The sequence below is a fragment of the Fringilla coelebs genome (genome assembly GCF_963513975.1).
Source record: "Fringilla coelebs genome assembly, chromosome: 1".
Taxonomy (NCBI): Eukaryota; Metazoa; Chordata; class Aves; order Passeriformes; family Fringillidae; genus Fringilla; species Fringilla coelebs.
In genome coordinates, this window is record NC_140028.1 from 22306962 (window position 1) to 22323773 (window position 16812).

Consider the following 16812-nt stretch of genomic DNA (forward strand, 5'->3'; position numbering starts at 1 on the left):
GACAATCACTGCCCTGGTCTTGCTGGCCACACTATTGCTGATACAGGCCAGCATGCTATTGACATCCAAATTTATTTTTAACTACTTAGTTTTTTGCTTTTAACCTAGACTATCTTCAGGAATATTATTTCTCTCTTTCTCAAATTCTTTTGCCTGTTCATATTTCCAATAACAGTTTCCTCAGGTGTTTGCACTAAGTTTTTCTGACAGCCACAGAACTGCATTAAACTGTGCCTGTAAACTGGGACTATCAGATTCAACACAGAGGCTGTACCATCACCACAGGCAGCCTCTGTGTTTTTGCCAACAGAATAATTTAAGGCATTTAAGGGCCAGCTATCTAACACTGGACTTGTGCTTCTCTCTTGCGATCTGACTCCCACTTTGGCACTTCTCAGTTAATATTGAAATAGGCTTCATAGCACCTGTTTTCAGTGTATGTGATTGCAGCTACCAGATGCAAAACTAAAATCTCCCTGGTAATCATCTGAAAAAGAATCTGTAGTTGTATTCAACTGAAGTCAGACTTCCGTAAAAAATATTTTGGTATTAAAGGAATCACAGCAAGAAATGCCCACTTATATCTGAGATGGGATGTTTCTATGGCAAATCAATAGGTGTCCCTAAGTATCTCTCTAAAGCTGTATCTGCATTTTTGTTATGAGTATTTGCTACCTTTTGAATGCATAATTATGTGAAAATTCATGACTTCACTATGACCACTGCCAGGAATCAAGCACAGGTTAGCACCTACAAACACAAGTGTGCATTTGGATTTAGTAAAGCAATCCAGTTTATGCTTTGTCTGTACCTGAGTCCCAAGGAAGCTTGTTCATCCAGCAAGCTGGCATAGGTTATATGTGTGGTTCTTTGCAGGCAAAGCTGTCTCAGCAGTTTTAATCTGCTTTGCCTGGGTAATACCTTGAAATCCTGACCCTGAGAGACATATATTCCAGAAATTTGTGGAGGACAGATTAAAGTTTTGACTGAAAGTTCAGTTCTCCAAATGAAATAAGCAGAGGTGGGAAATGCCAGCAGGTATGAAATGGACCAATTGATATTTTCCTTCCATTTGTCTTCCAGAGCAGCTTCTTCCTGTGATGGCGTTCTGACAGATCACCATTTTCTAAAATTTCTAACAATTTTAAGCCTACTTTTAGTATTTTTTCTTTATTTTGTCCAATATTTTATGGGTATCTCCTTTTTTAGAACTTATTCCCCATCCTGTCTAGCCATTTATCTTTACTACAGGGTAAGATGCTTTTTGGGATAGATCACAGCTTCGACTATATTTATGAAACATCCTGTAAGCCTGCAGATCTGCTATACTAAACAATAATAAAAATTAAAATAAAATAAGAGCATGGAAATAAAAATGGGGAAAAGGAAAATTATCTTGATCTTTATATCTCAGCTTTACTAGCTGGTGAACTTTTAACTGGCAAGTAAAATCAGGACTGGAATGCACACAAACACAAGGTATTTGACCTAAATGTGTGTTGTTAACTATGATAATGAAAAAGTGATGACTGCTGATAGATTCTCCATGAGAGAGCACAATGCCTATTTTCTGATGAGCTTAATCCTAAATGTAATCTTTGAAGCATGTTGAAACAGCACAAAGACCTAGGAGTTTTATGTCCAAATATACCTGATGGCAGAAGGATAGGAAAAGGACCTTTTTAAATTTTATTTTTCTTAATTGACTCACTTCCAGACTTCCGCTGTTTCTGAGCTGTCTTGTAGCTTCCACTTCTAATTAAAAAAAAATAAAAAGGCTCATTCATCATGTTTCTGTTGTTTTATCTTCAAAAATTGCAAGCAATCAGGGAAGTTTAGGAGAAAGTTCTACACTGCAGACTATATATATACCTCCATCAGAAAGAAAGAGGGGCAGGGGGAAAATTAGTAGAATGAACATTAGGTTTAACATTTAAAATCATATTAAGTAGTTTGGTTATGAGACAATCCAAGCCCATAATACAATGGAGTGTGATTCTACCTGTTGGAAAGGTTTAACTTTGCATTTTATGGGCTGTTATGCATATTTCTCTTACATACACATTAAGTACACCTATTTGAAATATTTCATAGTGACAATAGAATATGTCCTGATACACAGCACTAGGAAATTCAATGTTAACTTAATATTTGTCATGTCTTATTGAGTAGAGTCTGCATAAAGAGAATGTAAGAACAGTTAATATTTCATCAGAATACTGATATTTAAATTGTCCATAAGTAACTTGTCTGAATCTTCGTGTTTTATTCTTTACTTCTGTTGAATATGCTTTTCATATATATATATATGAAACATTTGCCTGAAATGTGTTATCTTGAAGAACACATTATTCAGCTTATCTTTTAGGCCTTTGGAAGTACTACTGTCCCCTTAAGGGACACCCCCTACCCCCAACCCCCCCTTAAAAGCTAATCACAGAGCTAACAATATTCCATTAAGACAATTAGAAGAAGTATTGTTCTGGCATTTAGCAACTAGACCAGTGATTGTGTTTGGGCAGGCATCCCCCAGAGTAGGAATGCACATCTGGAGTAGAGGGTGCAAAATATCATGTGTTTCTAGGAGATGAAGCCATTTTCCCTGCCTCTATGGTAACAGATTTGCTTGTTCATTATTAACACTCATCAGCTTCTGGACTTTAAGATGCAATCCCCAGGCATGTGCATTTGTTCTGTTTTTTCTTACCACAGATTCTGTTTTACTTACCATAACTTCCACCAAAGTGATGTATGAGTTAAAATAAAACTTTTTTTCACAGTTGAGCGTTACAACTGGATATACTATGCTCTGTGAAAGGAGGCACAAATTATAGTTTTCTGGGAATGGCAAGGTCTTAGTGCCTTTGAGGCACTTCTCCAGCCTGGCTGATGGGTTAGGCTTCTCAAAGGAGCCTTCATGTGCCGTGCATCCATGACATCTTGTTCAACTGACCCCAGTGGGATTTTCGCCAAGCCACTAAAAACAGCGCTGCTCTGGAACAAGCAGAGAACCTTTGAGTGAACTTCCATGCCAAAAAATCCTGAAGGATTTATGCAGTTCTAGGATAAGGTACTTGCTAGGCAGGATGGTTTTCAGATCCCAGCTGTGAAACACCTAAATCCCTCTGAAATCCTCATACAGGACCCTGAATTCCTTCCTTGCACACAGCTTTCGCTGATCCCACCAGAAACGTGACTTTTTCTTCCATGCCGGAGCCAAACTGACATTCTGGGAGTGTTCAGTTTAATTTCTGGCTACAAGCATCCTCAGATTCCTTCTTCTCGGGCATCTCCGTCGGGACTGTCCCCCCGGAGGGAGCGCGGGGCCGCGCGGGCGCTGCCCGGGCCGTGTTTGCAGCGCCATGGCAACGGCGCGGCGGCCACAGGCCCCGGCCGGGCCCGGCGGCCCCGGCGCTGCTCCCGCCGCTCCCCGGGATCCCACCTGGCCAGGAATCGCTCCAGCCGCTCCCCGGGATCCCACCTGGGCAGGAGCCGCTCCCGCCGCTCCCCGGGATCCCACCTGAGCAGGAGCCGCTCCCGCCGCTCCCCGGGATCCCACCTGGCCAGGCGCGGCCTCGGAGGCAGGATGCGCTCCAAGCGGCTCACCACCGGTACGTGCGCTGTCCCCGCAGGGCCGGGCCCGCTCCGTGCCGCTCGGGGCTCGGGCCCCGCGGTGGCGGCCGCAGGTACAGAGGCGGTGGCACGGAAGAGGGGCATTTTGAACTGACGGGTGTAAACTTGCCCGGCAGAACTCATCACTCCGAAGAGAGAACTTTACCGCCCCTCAAATGGCATCACTAAAGACGGGATATTCTCCTAGAATGGATGCGAGTTGATTATTTGGGAACACAATTGTATCTTTTTAATTTTATCACATGATTTAAATAATACTTGATTTATATTTAAATAATTCTTGTGACAGTTAATCTTTTCATGCATGGGTCAACATTACAGCGTGTTCTTAGTTTATTTTATTTCTTCAGACCAAGTTATTTTATTTCAGAATACCCAGGAGGGTTGTCATGCCTCACTACTTTTTGTTGTATTGTAGTTGAACCAGATTAACTGTGCTGCTTGGATAACATGATATTTTATATCTTCTTTTCAGAACCTCCGTGTATAACGGAAGAAATGTTAGTAAGTATGCTTATAAGCCTTGGTCATTATTTTCATCGTGCAGCTATGGAGCAAAAAAAGTAAAAAACCATTTTGGAAACCATTGTTTTCTCATTTCTTTTTTTGTAAGTATAGATTACTGAGCAATTTCTTAAAATTTTGTCAGACGAAATATTTAGTTTGAAAATAAAGTTAGAAAAAATAAAGTAACAGAAGGCTATGGAGAAAAAAGATGGAAATGAAAATTAATTAGGATGAAGGAAGGAAACAAACAACTGGAAGATTCAATATGACAGGTTTAACAATCTCCTTACTTTGCCTTTTTTGCCCTTTGCTCATAGCTCATTGTAGGATTTCCCTGATGTTTTTCTTCTTGTTTGAAAGGTATATATGTTTGTCTGTTACCTCATAAGAAATGACATGTTTACTGTTACAGCTCAGGTGATGGTTGCCTATTCCCTGTTTGGGATGCTTTTGTAACTTACTGCTTTTTGGGCACTTCCCATGTATTTTAAAGTAGATATTGCTTTTGGGAATCTCTAGATACTGTTTCATTTATAGTGTTTATTGCCATAAACAGAACCAACAAAAGCACAAGTTTTGGACCAATTTTTAGCACACCTTAACCTTCATTTGCAATTCTAAGGCAGCTTTTTCTAGTCATAATTTAGGCTTTGCTGCAGGAGAAATGGCATGGAAGGAAATGAAGCCAAATGCTTTCTGGCACAAAAATCTAAGCTATAGTATTGTACATGCAACTCCCTAACCTATAATGTGCACATAAGAAAGTGCAACTGACTTCAAATGAAAATAAGGCTGTGTACAAAAAATTCTCCAAAAACCAGAGGAAAGTATATAATGTGTAGATGCAGTAAGTAATAAAGCACACATTAATAATATCATAAGCATTTTATCTATTAATCAACCACTATGTTTATTTCTTGCTTTTTATGGGACTACAGATAATTATATCCTTAGGAAATTAAAAACATCTTACCTGCATATTCCTAAAGAGCTTATACTTTAGCCAATAATAAATTACTTTTTTAAATAAGTCATTTGAAACAATAAAATATTTTCATCATGTATTATCATATCTAGTCCTAGCTTGAGATTCATCCTTGTCAGTGTCAAACCAAATGTGAGGCTGACTATAGCTTGTTTCTAATTAATTTCCTTTCCTAATTGTGTTAACACTTGCAGAATTGATATTTCTGGATTTGATTGCCTATTGACATTAGTAAGAGGATTCTCTATTAATTTCAAAATGGGTTAGACACTTTGGTAAGTTCCCCTATTTAAGCAGTGCCCAAACATCTCTAGGTCCATGGCACTGCAGTTGCATTGGGCCACAGGCCTGTGATCTGAATAAGGCATGAAAGCCTTGCTTTCAGCACTGGCAGCATTTTCTAGAATGAGCCTGGGCTACCTTGCCTGTGCTGTATTAGTCACCACAGCAACCACATGTGCAAAGGAATAAATGCTGGCAGACTAGGGCCAGACAAACACCATCAGGTCTAGTCCTGACTTATCATGCATGTTATCTCATATTTCTTCCTTATCTGGGCACAAGCTATCTGCATTTAGGTCAAACCACTGGGGTTTGGATCAAGATACTGCCTGCCTGTACCCTGTGTATAACCTCTCTTTAATGCCAGCCAATCTCACTTGCACAGTTCAATGCTATCAACTTCAGAAAGAGAAAAAATATTTGTGTTGCAACACCTTTGCTGCTATTGGCAAATACATTAAATTTAAATTCATTCTCCTTGCCTTGCAAGGCTGAAATTGTAGAATATTCAGGAAAATGAAGCTATTAAAAATTATTTGTCTTCATTATACTGAAGACACATATCTGAAGACCAGTGGAATAATGTTCTGGTTTTACCCTCTGTTGAATTGAAATGGGGATGGTGGAGATACTGAGTCAGTAAAAGTAAGACTTGGAGCCATACTTTTGGATTTGTCAACAGCAAAAATATTGAACTTCCAGTCTACAGTTTCTGTGTCATGTTAGGATTTAAAATGCAGGCATCAGAAAGGATACAAAACCACCTGCAGATGTAGTCTTCACTTCTGATGAGGACAACAGGAAAACTCCCAGTTCTGTCAGATTCAAAGTATGGCATATACTGCTTGCTGGCTGAGCCAAATTATAGGTCAGTGTACTCCCTTTTAGTCCTCAAATATCCCCAAGCAGCAGTGTGAGAGCAGAAGGTGGCCCTGGTGAAATATTAAACTCTCCTTCTTCCCAAGTGCAAGAGAGAAAGGTACAATGGGGGGAATTTCTAGACTGTTAGCTTATGCACATTTTTTCAAGAGTTTTAGCATCTAGAAGCTTTGGTTTATGAAGGCTTTATCTGTAAATTCATTGGTAAAGGATTTACCTTCATGTGTGCATTTTAAATTGCTAAGAACTAGGCAGTGTGCAATGGCTAGAATATAACAGTGATGCAATGACTATATTCTCAAAAATGGGAAATAATATTTTGCAAAATCTTCCATGTCATATCTCATGGAAAAATATTGTTTGAGGCAATAGTGCATTTAAATATTAGTGCAGATTATTACAAGCCGTGCTTTGTGGTTTTATCTCTCTATAGGAAGAATGCTTAGCCACAGATGATATGCTTGTGGATTTCTTTAATGAATTTTTGAGTCTTCCGGTAAGTACCTTACAGAAATCCCTTGCAAAATACAAGAAAAGCCTTACTAAGATTAAGAGTAACTTAATCCATCTTGGAAAATTTTATATTTTGCCATATATCTGGATTTTAATGGTAGCAACTCTTACTGCTCAGTGTTATTATCAGTAAGAATAGCCCAGTTATCTGCGCTTCTGGAGACAGACATTCTCTTGCTAATTTACAGAATCACAGAATGGATCATGTTGGAAGGGAGCACAGTGGGTCGTCTGGTCCAACCTCCCTGCTCAAGCAGGGCCATCCCAGAGCACGTGGCACAGATTTGCATCCAGGTGGTTCTTGAATATCTGCAGTGAGGGGGACCCCACCACCTCTCCAGGCAGCCTGTTCCAGTGCTCAGTCACCCACACAGTAAAGAAGTTCTTCCTTGTGTTCTGCTGGAACTTGCTGAGCATCAGTCTCTGCTTGTTGCCTCTTGTCCTATTGCTCAGCACCACTGAGCAGAGCCTGGCATCATCTTCCCTTCAGACACTGATAGACATTGATAAGGGCCCCTCTTATTTGTCTCTTCTTGAGGCTGAACGTGCCCGGCTCCCTCAGCCTTTCTTCATGAGAGAGTTGCCCCAGTCCCTTAATCTCTTTTGTAGCCCTCCACTGGACTGCTCAAGGAGCTCCATGTCTCCCATGTACTGAAGAGCCCTTGACCTGCTGGCAGTCCTCTTCCTAATGTACACCAGGCCTTCTTGGCCACAGGGACACACTGCTGGCTCAGGGACAGCTTGTTCACCAAGATACCTAGGTTATTTATGTATTTAAACATACATAATTAATAATTTATGTATTCAAATCACAGTGCACTAAAATAATATGAATAGGAAATGAAAAAGATGCATAAATACTTTTTTAAAAGGTGTCCACTTCTATTACAGTGTTACAACATGACAACATAACAAATGTTTGTCCTTTTACAGTTTTCTGGCAATGTATTCAGTGATGAATTAACATTTTAGCTCAAGAAACAACTCTTTCTCTTCATGGCTTGGAAGGTTTCAAAGTTGGCGCTTCCCTCCTCTTCCTCTCCCATTTGCAACCAGAAGGATGCAGCCTTACACTGTATTCTGTAGCTCATCCAGTTACAGTTAGACCATCATCCCCAGTACCTTGTATTTAACCAGTTCTCCTGTATTTTGCTCCTTTTCCCTATCAACTAGCCTGGCTCCCCACACTCCATTGAGAGTCACATGTACAGTCCTGCTCCCTCAATGTGGCAACCTCACCCAACTTCATCTTAATAGTCTTGGCCCTGACACCTTGCACTCAAATCCCTTGCCAGGTGGCACAGCCCTTTCCACAGGGTCAGTCACTTGTGGCTCCTACCCGATGTGCCACAGAGTTGTCCCACAGCTTGTTCCCTTCCTAAGGCGCTTCAGTCCAACAGGCTACACTACAAGAACATATATCCATTCTACAGCTTGATTGGTAGGAACCCCTGACAGCATTAGGAGAGAGCAGAATATTTCTTGATACTCCTTGGACCTCAAAGGAGCTAAAAAAATGGCTTGGTGAGATTAGTAATGAAATAAGTTCAGTTGTGATTCATAGCTGAATGATTTGGCTTACTTAATTGAACCAGACATAGCTGTCTCTCTAAGCTACATCCTAGATTTGTGTAAATGTACACAGCATGGAAATTGCACTACTAAGGATGGTAGAATGGACTCCTCATTCTAAATTTTAATCCTAAAATAGAATCTGGAGGTATTAACTCTATGCCAGAGTGCAAGTTTTGTGCACAGCATCGATACTGACTTCTTTCAAGAGCTCAGTCTTTATGTGTTTTCACCACACTGCAAGATTCTGAAGAGTATACAAAGCTAGAGAGACACAGATGGAACAAGTCATGCGGTAAGAGGGCTGTTTTTTCCCCTTTCTCCAACACCTCAATTCCCCCAACCCCTGCCCCACAGCTGCCTTAGGATATCTGCCTAAATCCAAGCCTAAGTACTTAGGTTTTAAACCCAGGCCTTCTTCCGTGTGCCAGATTGTTCTTAGCACAGGAATACCATCCTCCATGCCTTTGCTGCTTATTTGGAAACAATGCTTCAAGTTTTCCCCAAATTGCAGAGGATGGAGTGGGTAAGAAGTCCGGCCTTTTTAGTCTCTTGATCTCCTTGGACACGGACAAATTTCAGGACATCTGTTAGAGGCCAAAATTCTCCTTGGCCTCTGAGAGCTTCTCAGCCCACAGTCCTGGCGCAGCTCAGCAGCTCTGAACTGCAGCAATTGTCCAGGCACTCCTGACGGCTCTGGAAACCCACAGGAAAGAGTTCACAGTTGCTCCTGAGTAAACACTGTTTTATGCTGGTAATCTTGGTAGGTTTCTAGGATGACACATGGTCTCCCACATATTTACATATCTTCATGAAAACAGATGCTCTATTAGCTATTTTTAACTGTAATGTTCTCATAATTGGTTTTATTTTCTCTTTGATCTTTTTCTAAGGATTTATCCTCTTCAGGATTAAGTTCTATTAATGCCTTGAGTTCTGTGGTTTGAATACCTTACATTCCTGATTACCTTCTCCTTCTCAGAAGGCTTCTACTAAAACAGTGCATTGAAATTTCCATTGCTTTATTCTTGTTGTGCTTATATACTGTTGCCTGGGAACAGCATTACCCAGGTGTGCTAGTAGTTAGGCAACAAGTTAAACTGAAAATATTGTGAGACTTGATACAAAAATGAAGGGGAGCATATGCTTATTTTAAGGGATTGCTTCTGCATTGATTTATAATGCACCATTAGCATATGGAAAATTGTATCACTGGGGACTTGCTAATAACAGCAGCAGGTTTTTCATGTGGTTTTTTTTTTCCCTTTGATTTACAATGTATCCCTTAGGTGATCCTCTTGTTATAATGACGTTCAATGTAATCTGACATAAATATCTAGGTACTCCAAAGAGCTATATACTGTAATAAAGTGTAATTTACAGAAAGTATTTCTGAAATGCATAATACGAAAAACCTCAGGAGGGCACTTGTTGCCAGTAGTACGGTGATTTCACAGTAGCAGAAACCAATTACATGACACACAAACGAGTTACACCTTCCTTAGTAACTAATGTAAAATGAAAGATTTAAGAGAAACATTGGCCTGGACACATTTCCATTTCTAGGAGTTCAGGCTAGAATTTGAATCTCTGATCCATGTATCAAAAACATCCAAGGATATGTTTAGTCAGGATATGTTTAGTCAGAAATTTCCATCCAGCTCAGTGTTGAAGGCAAGCACAGTAATGTCAACTTGTTTCTCCTGCACTTTACAAGCTGCTTGCTACTCATTCCATCCCAAGTCCATGCTGAGTCTTACCTGTAATTTTCCTGTTACCAGTGATCCTGAGGAAGGCACACTCCTCCTCTTTGCAACCTCAAGGGGTTGCACTAGAGACAAAAGTGCTACCCTGTACCTCAATTGGTGCACATTCAGGAGATGACAATTTGGTGGCCAGTCCCTGGTTGTTGGTTTCCCTTGAGCAGAAATCTTCTAAGTGACCATAATTTTATCAACTTTAGATTTGAAGAATGTATCTTTTGAACATTGTTCTCACTGTGAAAATTCTCCTCCAGGTAGTCTGGGGTCTAGCATTTGATGCAGGTGATGATTCTGAAAACAATTAAAACCCAAGTAACAAAGCTTGGGCCAATTGGTCTTTCTGAAGACTGAATGGTCCTGCGAACCTAGTGCTGTCACAAATAAAATTGTGCTTGATCTGAGTCACAGATTACAGAAAGAGCAGAAAGCAAAAAAGCAGTCCACTCTGCCCCTCTGTTCAGGCTCTTCGCTGCTTTGAAGATAACTTTGAATAATTCCATGCAACAAATCATTGATTCAAGGCATCAGTGCATGCTCATTAGTTTCCTCTTGTCTTTTCCAGGTGGGAGGAGGGAGGCTGCAGTTGCCAATATAACCTCCCTTAAAAAGGCTTTGGCAGAAGCAGGGCCCTATATGCACGTTATGTTGAGACTTACCCAGCACTAAAGCTTGCATCATGTCTTTGACATTGAAGGAAGCAAACAAAGCATTCCTGACTACATTCCTTATTAATAGTGGGTTTACTCTAAATGTGTTCTTCTCTCTTAATTAGATTGTGATATGTGATTATGACTTTTGTCTTACTCATTAAAGTCAGTGGGAGATTTTTCATTGACCATGTGTAATGTGAATTTTTCCAGATACTTCATAGAGCTGCTCAAATTCTTTTCTGGTGTGGACTCTCACGAACATTTATTTATGATATATATATACTCTTCTTAAGGAAGTTTTGGCAATGTTCCTGGATGAGATCTCTATTCACTCCCACCCTTAACCTAAGAAGCAGCCAAGCTGTGGTCATTCTGTTTCTCTTGGGATCAAACTACATTATTTGGGTCTGGGATGTGAGCATATTTACACATTTGCTAATTGTATCTGAAGTTGAGTGTATCTGAAAACTGTTAAGACAGGGAACAGTGAGATTTATATGTCTGATATCCTGGCAACATCATGATGGATGCTGTTTTGGTTTCTGTTATGGGAGGACTGAGAGAAATTTGTCTTCCCTTCAGTTAAGTGTATAACTTCAGGTTTCAGAATTATGTATTCTGTTTATTTTTCAGCTGAAAACCATATTCAATGTGCATTTGACAGCTAAGAAATTTCTTTGCTGTCAAAAAAATACATGCAATTGTTTATTTATTTAATAGTATTGCTACCACAGTCTGAAAACAGCTTTTTGTTATTTGCTCAGGGATTTTTTACTGAGGCAGAGATTACTACACTGAGTTACATTGGCCATACTGCCTTTGGGAGGAGAATTTCCTGCAAGTGAAACAGTTTGCAAAGTCTGTAGACTTTTTATTTGTTGGTATTCTCAAGTTCTTGATCTTATTTATTGTGCTACATTGACAATGTATGAAACCAAAGCTTCAAGGCTTCTGCCAAACCTGATTTATTTTTTCTTAACATCCTGAAGTATAATTTCTCTGGAGATTTCCCTTTCTATCTTCAAAGCATCAAAAATTGGCTCAAACTAAAGAGAATGGTACACTTAGTCTTTGGTCAGTGTATTTTACTTGTCTGTAAAAAACCAAAAGCACTTGCCAAATGTGGGGTAAGAAAGACATTTCTTAGTATATTAGATTGGCATGGATAATTTCTCCCTTTCCTTTGTAGGGTAGACTATCATCCACTCCTTAGCATAGGAGTCTTTGCTGAAGAGATTCCTCATTATTGCAGTGACGGAATATTGGTGGTGCCATAAACTTCTCTCATTGCCCTGAGAAGTGTTACAGGATTTTACAGTACTTGACTTCCAGTAGAAAGGTTTTAAGTTTGCTAAAGGGTACTGAACAGTTTCTTGGTGCATTTTTTTTTTGTGGCTTGTAATGTGTGAGAACTTTCAGATTGAGTGGTTAGATTGATTGTTTTGCCCCAAAGTTCTTCAGAAATAGATTTACTGATCCTCTCTCCTGTGTGGTAATTGGGAAAGTGTTTCCTACAAAAAATCAGGTTCTGGGGGTGGTTTGTTGTGTGTTCCCATTTTATTTTTCTTATAATATTGTCACTGTTATTTTTGTGGTGGTGATAGGTTAAGAAGATTAGGAATTATCTCTTCTTTTATTATGCCTATAAAAACATTCTGATTTATCATTCTAGATTTTTTGAGTAAACAAGCTTCTCCAGAAAGGTTTAGATTATTCTAAAATGCTTTTGTATGATAGTTTGAGAGATGCTCTTTTGGGAACTTGGGATTTGTACAGAATCATAGATTACTGCCTGGAAGAGACTTTAAGGAGGTCTGTAGTGTTGCTTCCTTCTCAAAGCAAGGTCAGTGCTTTAGTAATTACTCCAGGTTGCTTAGCAATTTCTGCAGTTGGTCTTGAAAACCTCCAACAGCTGATTCCTCTCTGGACAGCCTATTCCAGTGCTAGTTATCCCAAAATCACCTTTTTTCTTATGATCCAGCTGAGACCTCTGTTGTTTCAGTGTATGACAAGTGGTCTCTTGTCCTCACACCATACTCCTCCATAAAAAGCCTGGCTTTATCTGTTCAGCAGTCTCCTTGTAAATACACTAAAGCTGCTGCTAGTCCTCCTAGAGCTTCTCCCTCAGGGGTGTGCTCCAGCCTCTGACCATCTCGTGGTCTTCTGATGGGCTTGATCAAATATGTGAATATCCTGCTTGTACAGGGGATCCAAAACTGGATGCATCCTTACTAGAGTCAAGTCTACTGGCTACTCTCTGACTGATAGAAGAAATATGCTGCCTTTTGATGTCCCTGGGGATGAGTAACTGCATCCAAACCCCAAAAGTCTGGACTAGAACCCCCTTTTTCAGTCAAGTATGTGGTGTGTGAAGTCTAAGTCTTCCTATCCCATCAGAGCATGTTCTTTTGCTCCATTAGTATATTTGTCTTATAAATGGTTGATAGTCAGACCCCAAAACAGCAACACACTTTACATTTTAAAAATTGTCACTAGCATCCATTTTACTACATTAAATTGCCACCGTTTTTTGTTCAGCTAAATAGAATAAGTATCAAAAAACCCTAGATCTAGAGTAAGTTACAAATTAATAAATAAAAGTAGATATATGTGCTAAACTAGTACTGTATTTGCTTAGTTTTCAATTTGAAAAATATGAAACAACCAACCTCATCATGTCTAGTCACAAAGCCCTTTATTATGACATTTGCATTTTCTTTGCTTTTTTTTTTCCTCAAGGGAGAGCATTTCAAATCCCAAGAGACTGAAGTACTTTGTTTCTTAGTGTACTTTCTTCAGTTTCTTTATTTAAAACTTAAAGGAATATATAAGGAAGAAAACATTTAAAGGCTATTAAGGTTGCACAGTTAGTCACTTAAAAGCTGGTAGCAGCACAAATTAGGTTTGAAAGTAAATGAAGTGTGCACATAGCAAACTGGGAGGAGGTCTGCATGTAGGGAAATCTGCTACACATGAAAGGTTTGTTAGATGCTGTTCAGTACATCTGGAAAAAAAGCACTAAAACCTGCTGAGTGCCCTGGAGAAAATTAATGCCAAAAGAGGCAGGAGGTGTCAGAGAACAAAAACCAATCCATGATTTCAGCTGAAGTTAGGTAACTGAACAGACTCATGCAATTCAATGCATGGCCCTGAGCAGTGATGGTCTGATGTCATAGGCACTAATTGTGCACTTAAAGCTCTCACTTGCTGTGTGCTTTGCCAGGTTGAGCCTCTACAGTGAGACATTATGGGATAAGTAGGGAATGCTGAAAAAACATATTGCAGCCACATGGTTCAATTCTGGGCATTGCTCTACAAGACATTGATCGACAAGGGGGCTTCAAACAGAAGCACCAAAATAGATGACACTACCATCATCACTTTGGGCTTATACAGGTGTGAAGAAGAATCAAATTGTTTTGTAGTATATTTCTATGTTAGATGTAGCTTGTATTTAACATATTTAGAATGTATATAAGTTATGTCTGTGTGCATATATGTGATATATGAAAAAGTTCAAGGAAATTAAAAATACAGTACTTGAACAAATAAAATATTCTTATTAAATGCAGGAGAACAACTGTGCAAACACCAGGTGGGATTCTGTCTGGAGCAAAGCCAAAATAAGTTTTGGCACTGGGTTTAGGTGTGGCCATAGTTTCTTGAGTACCTAAATACACCATGCCTTGTCATCCAGCTGAGTGCAGAGATACTTATATACTCTATATAATACAGAGTGTATAATGCACATGTGTCCTATATAATCTCCTAATCATAACTGCCATGGGTATCCTCTATGACTTATGTAAAATACAACCATATTTTTCCTCTTCATTTCAAGTAAGAGAATTTGAAAGATAGTCTTTCAGGGAAATACCTGATACCAGAGCTTAAAAGATGAAATATGGTTCTGTTTTAGTGTGTACACGTGCAGTGAGGTTTTGTAAGTTGACAAAAGTCACATTTGCATGGCCAAAATTGGAGTTTAGTGCATCTCATCTATTATACAGTATTTGACTGAACTAGTGATGTATAATAAAATTTGCTACAGGACATGGGTTTTGGTAGTTGTTTGACCTACAAGTAACAGTATGGTGACAAACCTTTCCTACATATGAAAATATTAAGATTGATCCTCCTCAAATGCATCTCACATTTAAAAGGTCAGTTTCATTGCTAATCATGCATTGATTGTTGATAATAACAAATGGGACAATAAAACTGTAGATCTGATCCTGTAGGTGAGTACTTCTCTGTAGGACAATTACTAAGGTCAGTTAATGATATATTCTAGACTTCAATGTACTGAATCAATTATTTACATGTGAAAAAGAATGGTCTGTGATCTAGGATGAATTCAATTCTTGACAATTAAGCATTGCTGAGATGAAAAGGTAGAAATGCTTTGGAAAGCTATACAGCAAAAACAAGAATGCAGAAAAATTACTATTTCAGGCCCCAAGAGAAAGAAGCCTCATAATGCAATTTTCTATTCTGTAGGACGCTTCTATATGATAAAAAGTAATTTGTTAAATGACAGTTGCCTTATTACAGTACCATAAACTTTCCTAACTTCTTTTGTAGACTTTTGCCCAGCCAGTGAAGTTTAACTCTGATGCTGGGGCTTTTGAAGTAGTTAATTGTGCCCAACGATGCCTGGAAAGCCAGTCAAAAAAAGTTCTACATGATCAAAAACCTCCAAGCCCCGTTGATGATGTTCTAAGCAAGGAAAAGAATGATGGGCAGCTCTCCAAAATGCACACTGCTTCTTCAGCCTTCAGTATTGATCCAAATTACAACACTATGGTAAGAATCTTAGAGACCCTGAGTTTATAGTTAGATCTTACTGTAGAGATACTGGCAGTCGTTACTGTTGTGTTTGGCTCGGTAGCTTGGGAAAAATGTTAATTTATGTTAGGAAAACATAATGATGGGCCAAATTATGCCCTGTAATGCACATGTGTCTAGCAGACAAAGTGAATGGAATTACAGATGCACATCCTGTAGCACAAAATTTTGAAGATTCTGTAGGGCAGGGTTCAGCTGTGTGGTCTAAATACTTTTTAATATTAAAAGAAAAAATATTATGACAACAGTTACTTTACTAGTGATCCCTGGAATGTGCAAATTGACTGAAACTAATGCAGCTCAGTCTTTCCTTATTAATTAATTTCCTTGTGTGGCTATGAGCTCATCTGTGGTCTGGCAACACATAAGTCTCTCTTCCATTAATTCCTAAAGGATTTACATGGTTAGCATCACTTGAAATGGCCAGAAAAAATAATCTTTGGCAAGAAGAGAGCAAAATTAATGGAAAGATGGGTTGGAATTTAGGAAAAAAAAAAATCTGTTTTCAGGCTTGCTTAGACAGTATCAGTTTTGGTATTCTTACCTGCCTACTTCCAGGTCCGTCTTCAGCACCAAATTAGGCAGGTTAAAATCAGCAGTTGAAGCATCTTACGCACCTGGGAGAATACCAGTTGGTGTAATTGGATGTGGGATTTTACCTTCAAACAACAGGTTTCAAGGACAAAAAAAGTGTTTCACTAGGACGCTTTGTTTATTCCTTTCTTTCTTATTTTGCATGGATGTGACTGATGTGTCATTTCCTTTTATTCAAGGCCAGTCTAAGGTCTTGCTCCATTTTTTTCAGTTCCTGCTCAAGATTATGTCACAGCTGGAAAGCTGAGAGAAAAGCAGGGAGTTGTAACAGACCACTGCTTTTTCCAGTATAAGATTAATGATTTTCAGAAAAGAAAACAGTGGTGAGAGAGGTCAAAATGCCATGATGTTTAACAAAATTATACTAATGTGATACTGCAATTATTTGCATTTAAACTGGACAAATGCTAAAAAAAGGACAAGGCTCAGAGACATCCCTACCATGTTAAATAATAATTTTCACAAATTCTTTGCTTGAGAGCACAAAAGCAGAAGAGCTATTCTTGATTTCTTATTTGCTCTCAGTATTAAACTAAGGAAATGCTGTGTGTTTGTGCAAGTGTGGCTTCCATTGCTCTCTGGGCTA

General features: G+C 39.1%; 1 protein-coding gene across 1 annotated transcript in view; it reads left to right on the plus strand.

Moving 5' to 3' along the window:
• Positions 1 to 3586: 3586 nt before the first annotated feature.
• Positions 3587 to 16812, plus strand: part of RGS22 (regulator of G protein signaling 22) — a gene marked incomplete at both ends in the record, with an annotated part of 57921 nt that continues 44695 nt past the window's right edge. Inside the window, 4 exons of the mRNA XM_084201923.1 lie at positions 3587 to 3611; positions 4109 to 4137; positions 6720 to 6782; positions 15369 to 15590. Of these exons, the coding sequence (XP_084058049.1) occupies positions 3587 to 3611; positions 4109 to 4137; positions 6720 to 6782; positions 15369 to 15590 (339 nt within the window). The remainder of the gene's footprint in view (positions 3612 to 4108; positions 4138 to 6719; positions 6783 to 15368; positions 15591 to 16812) is intronic.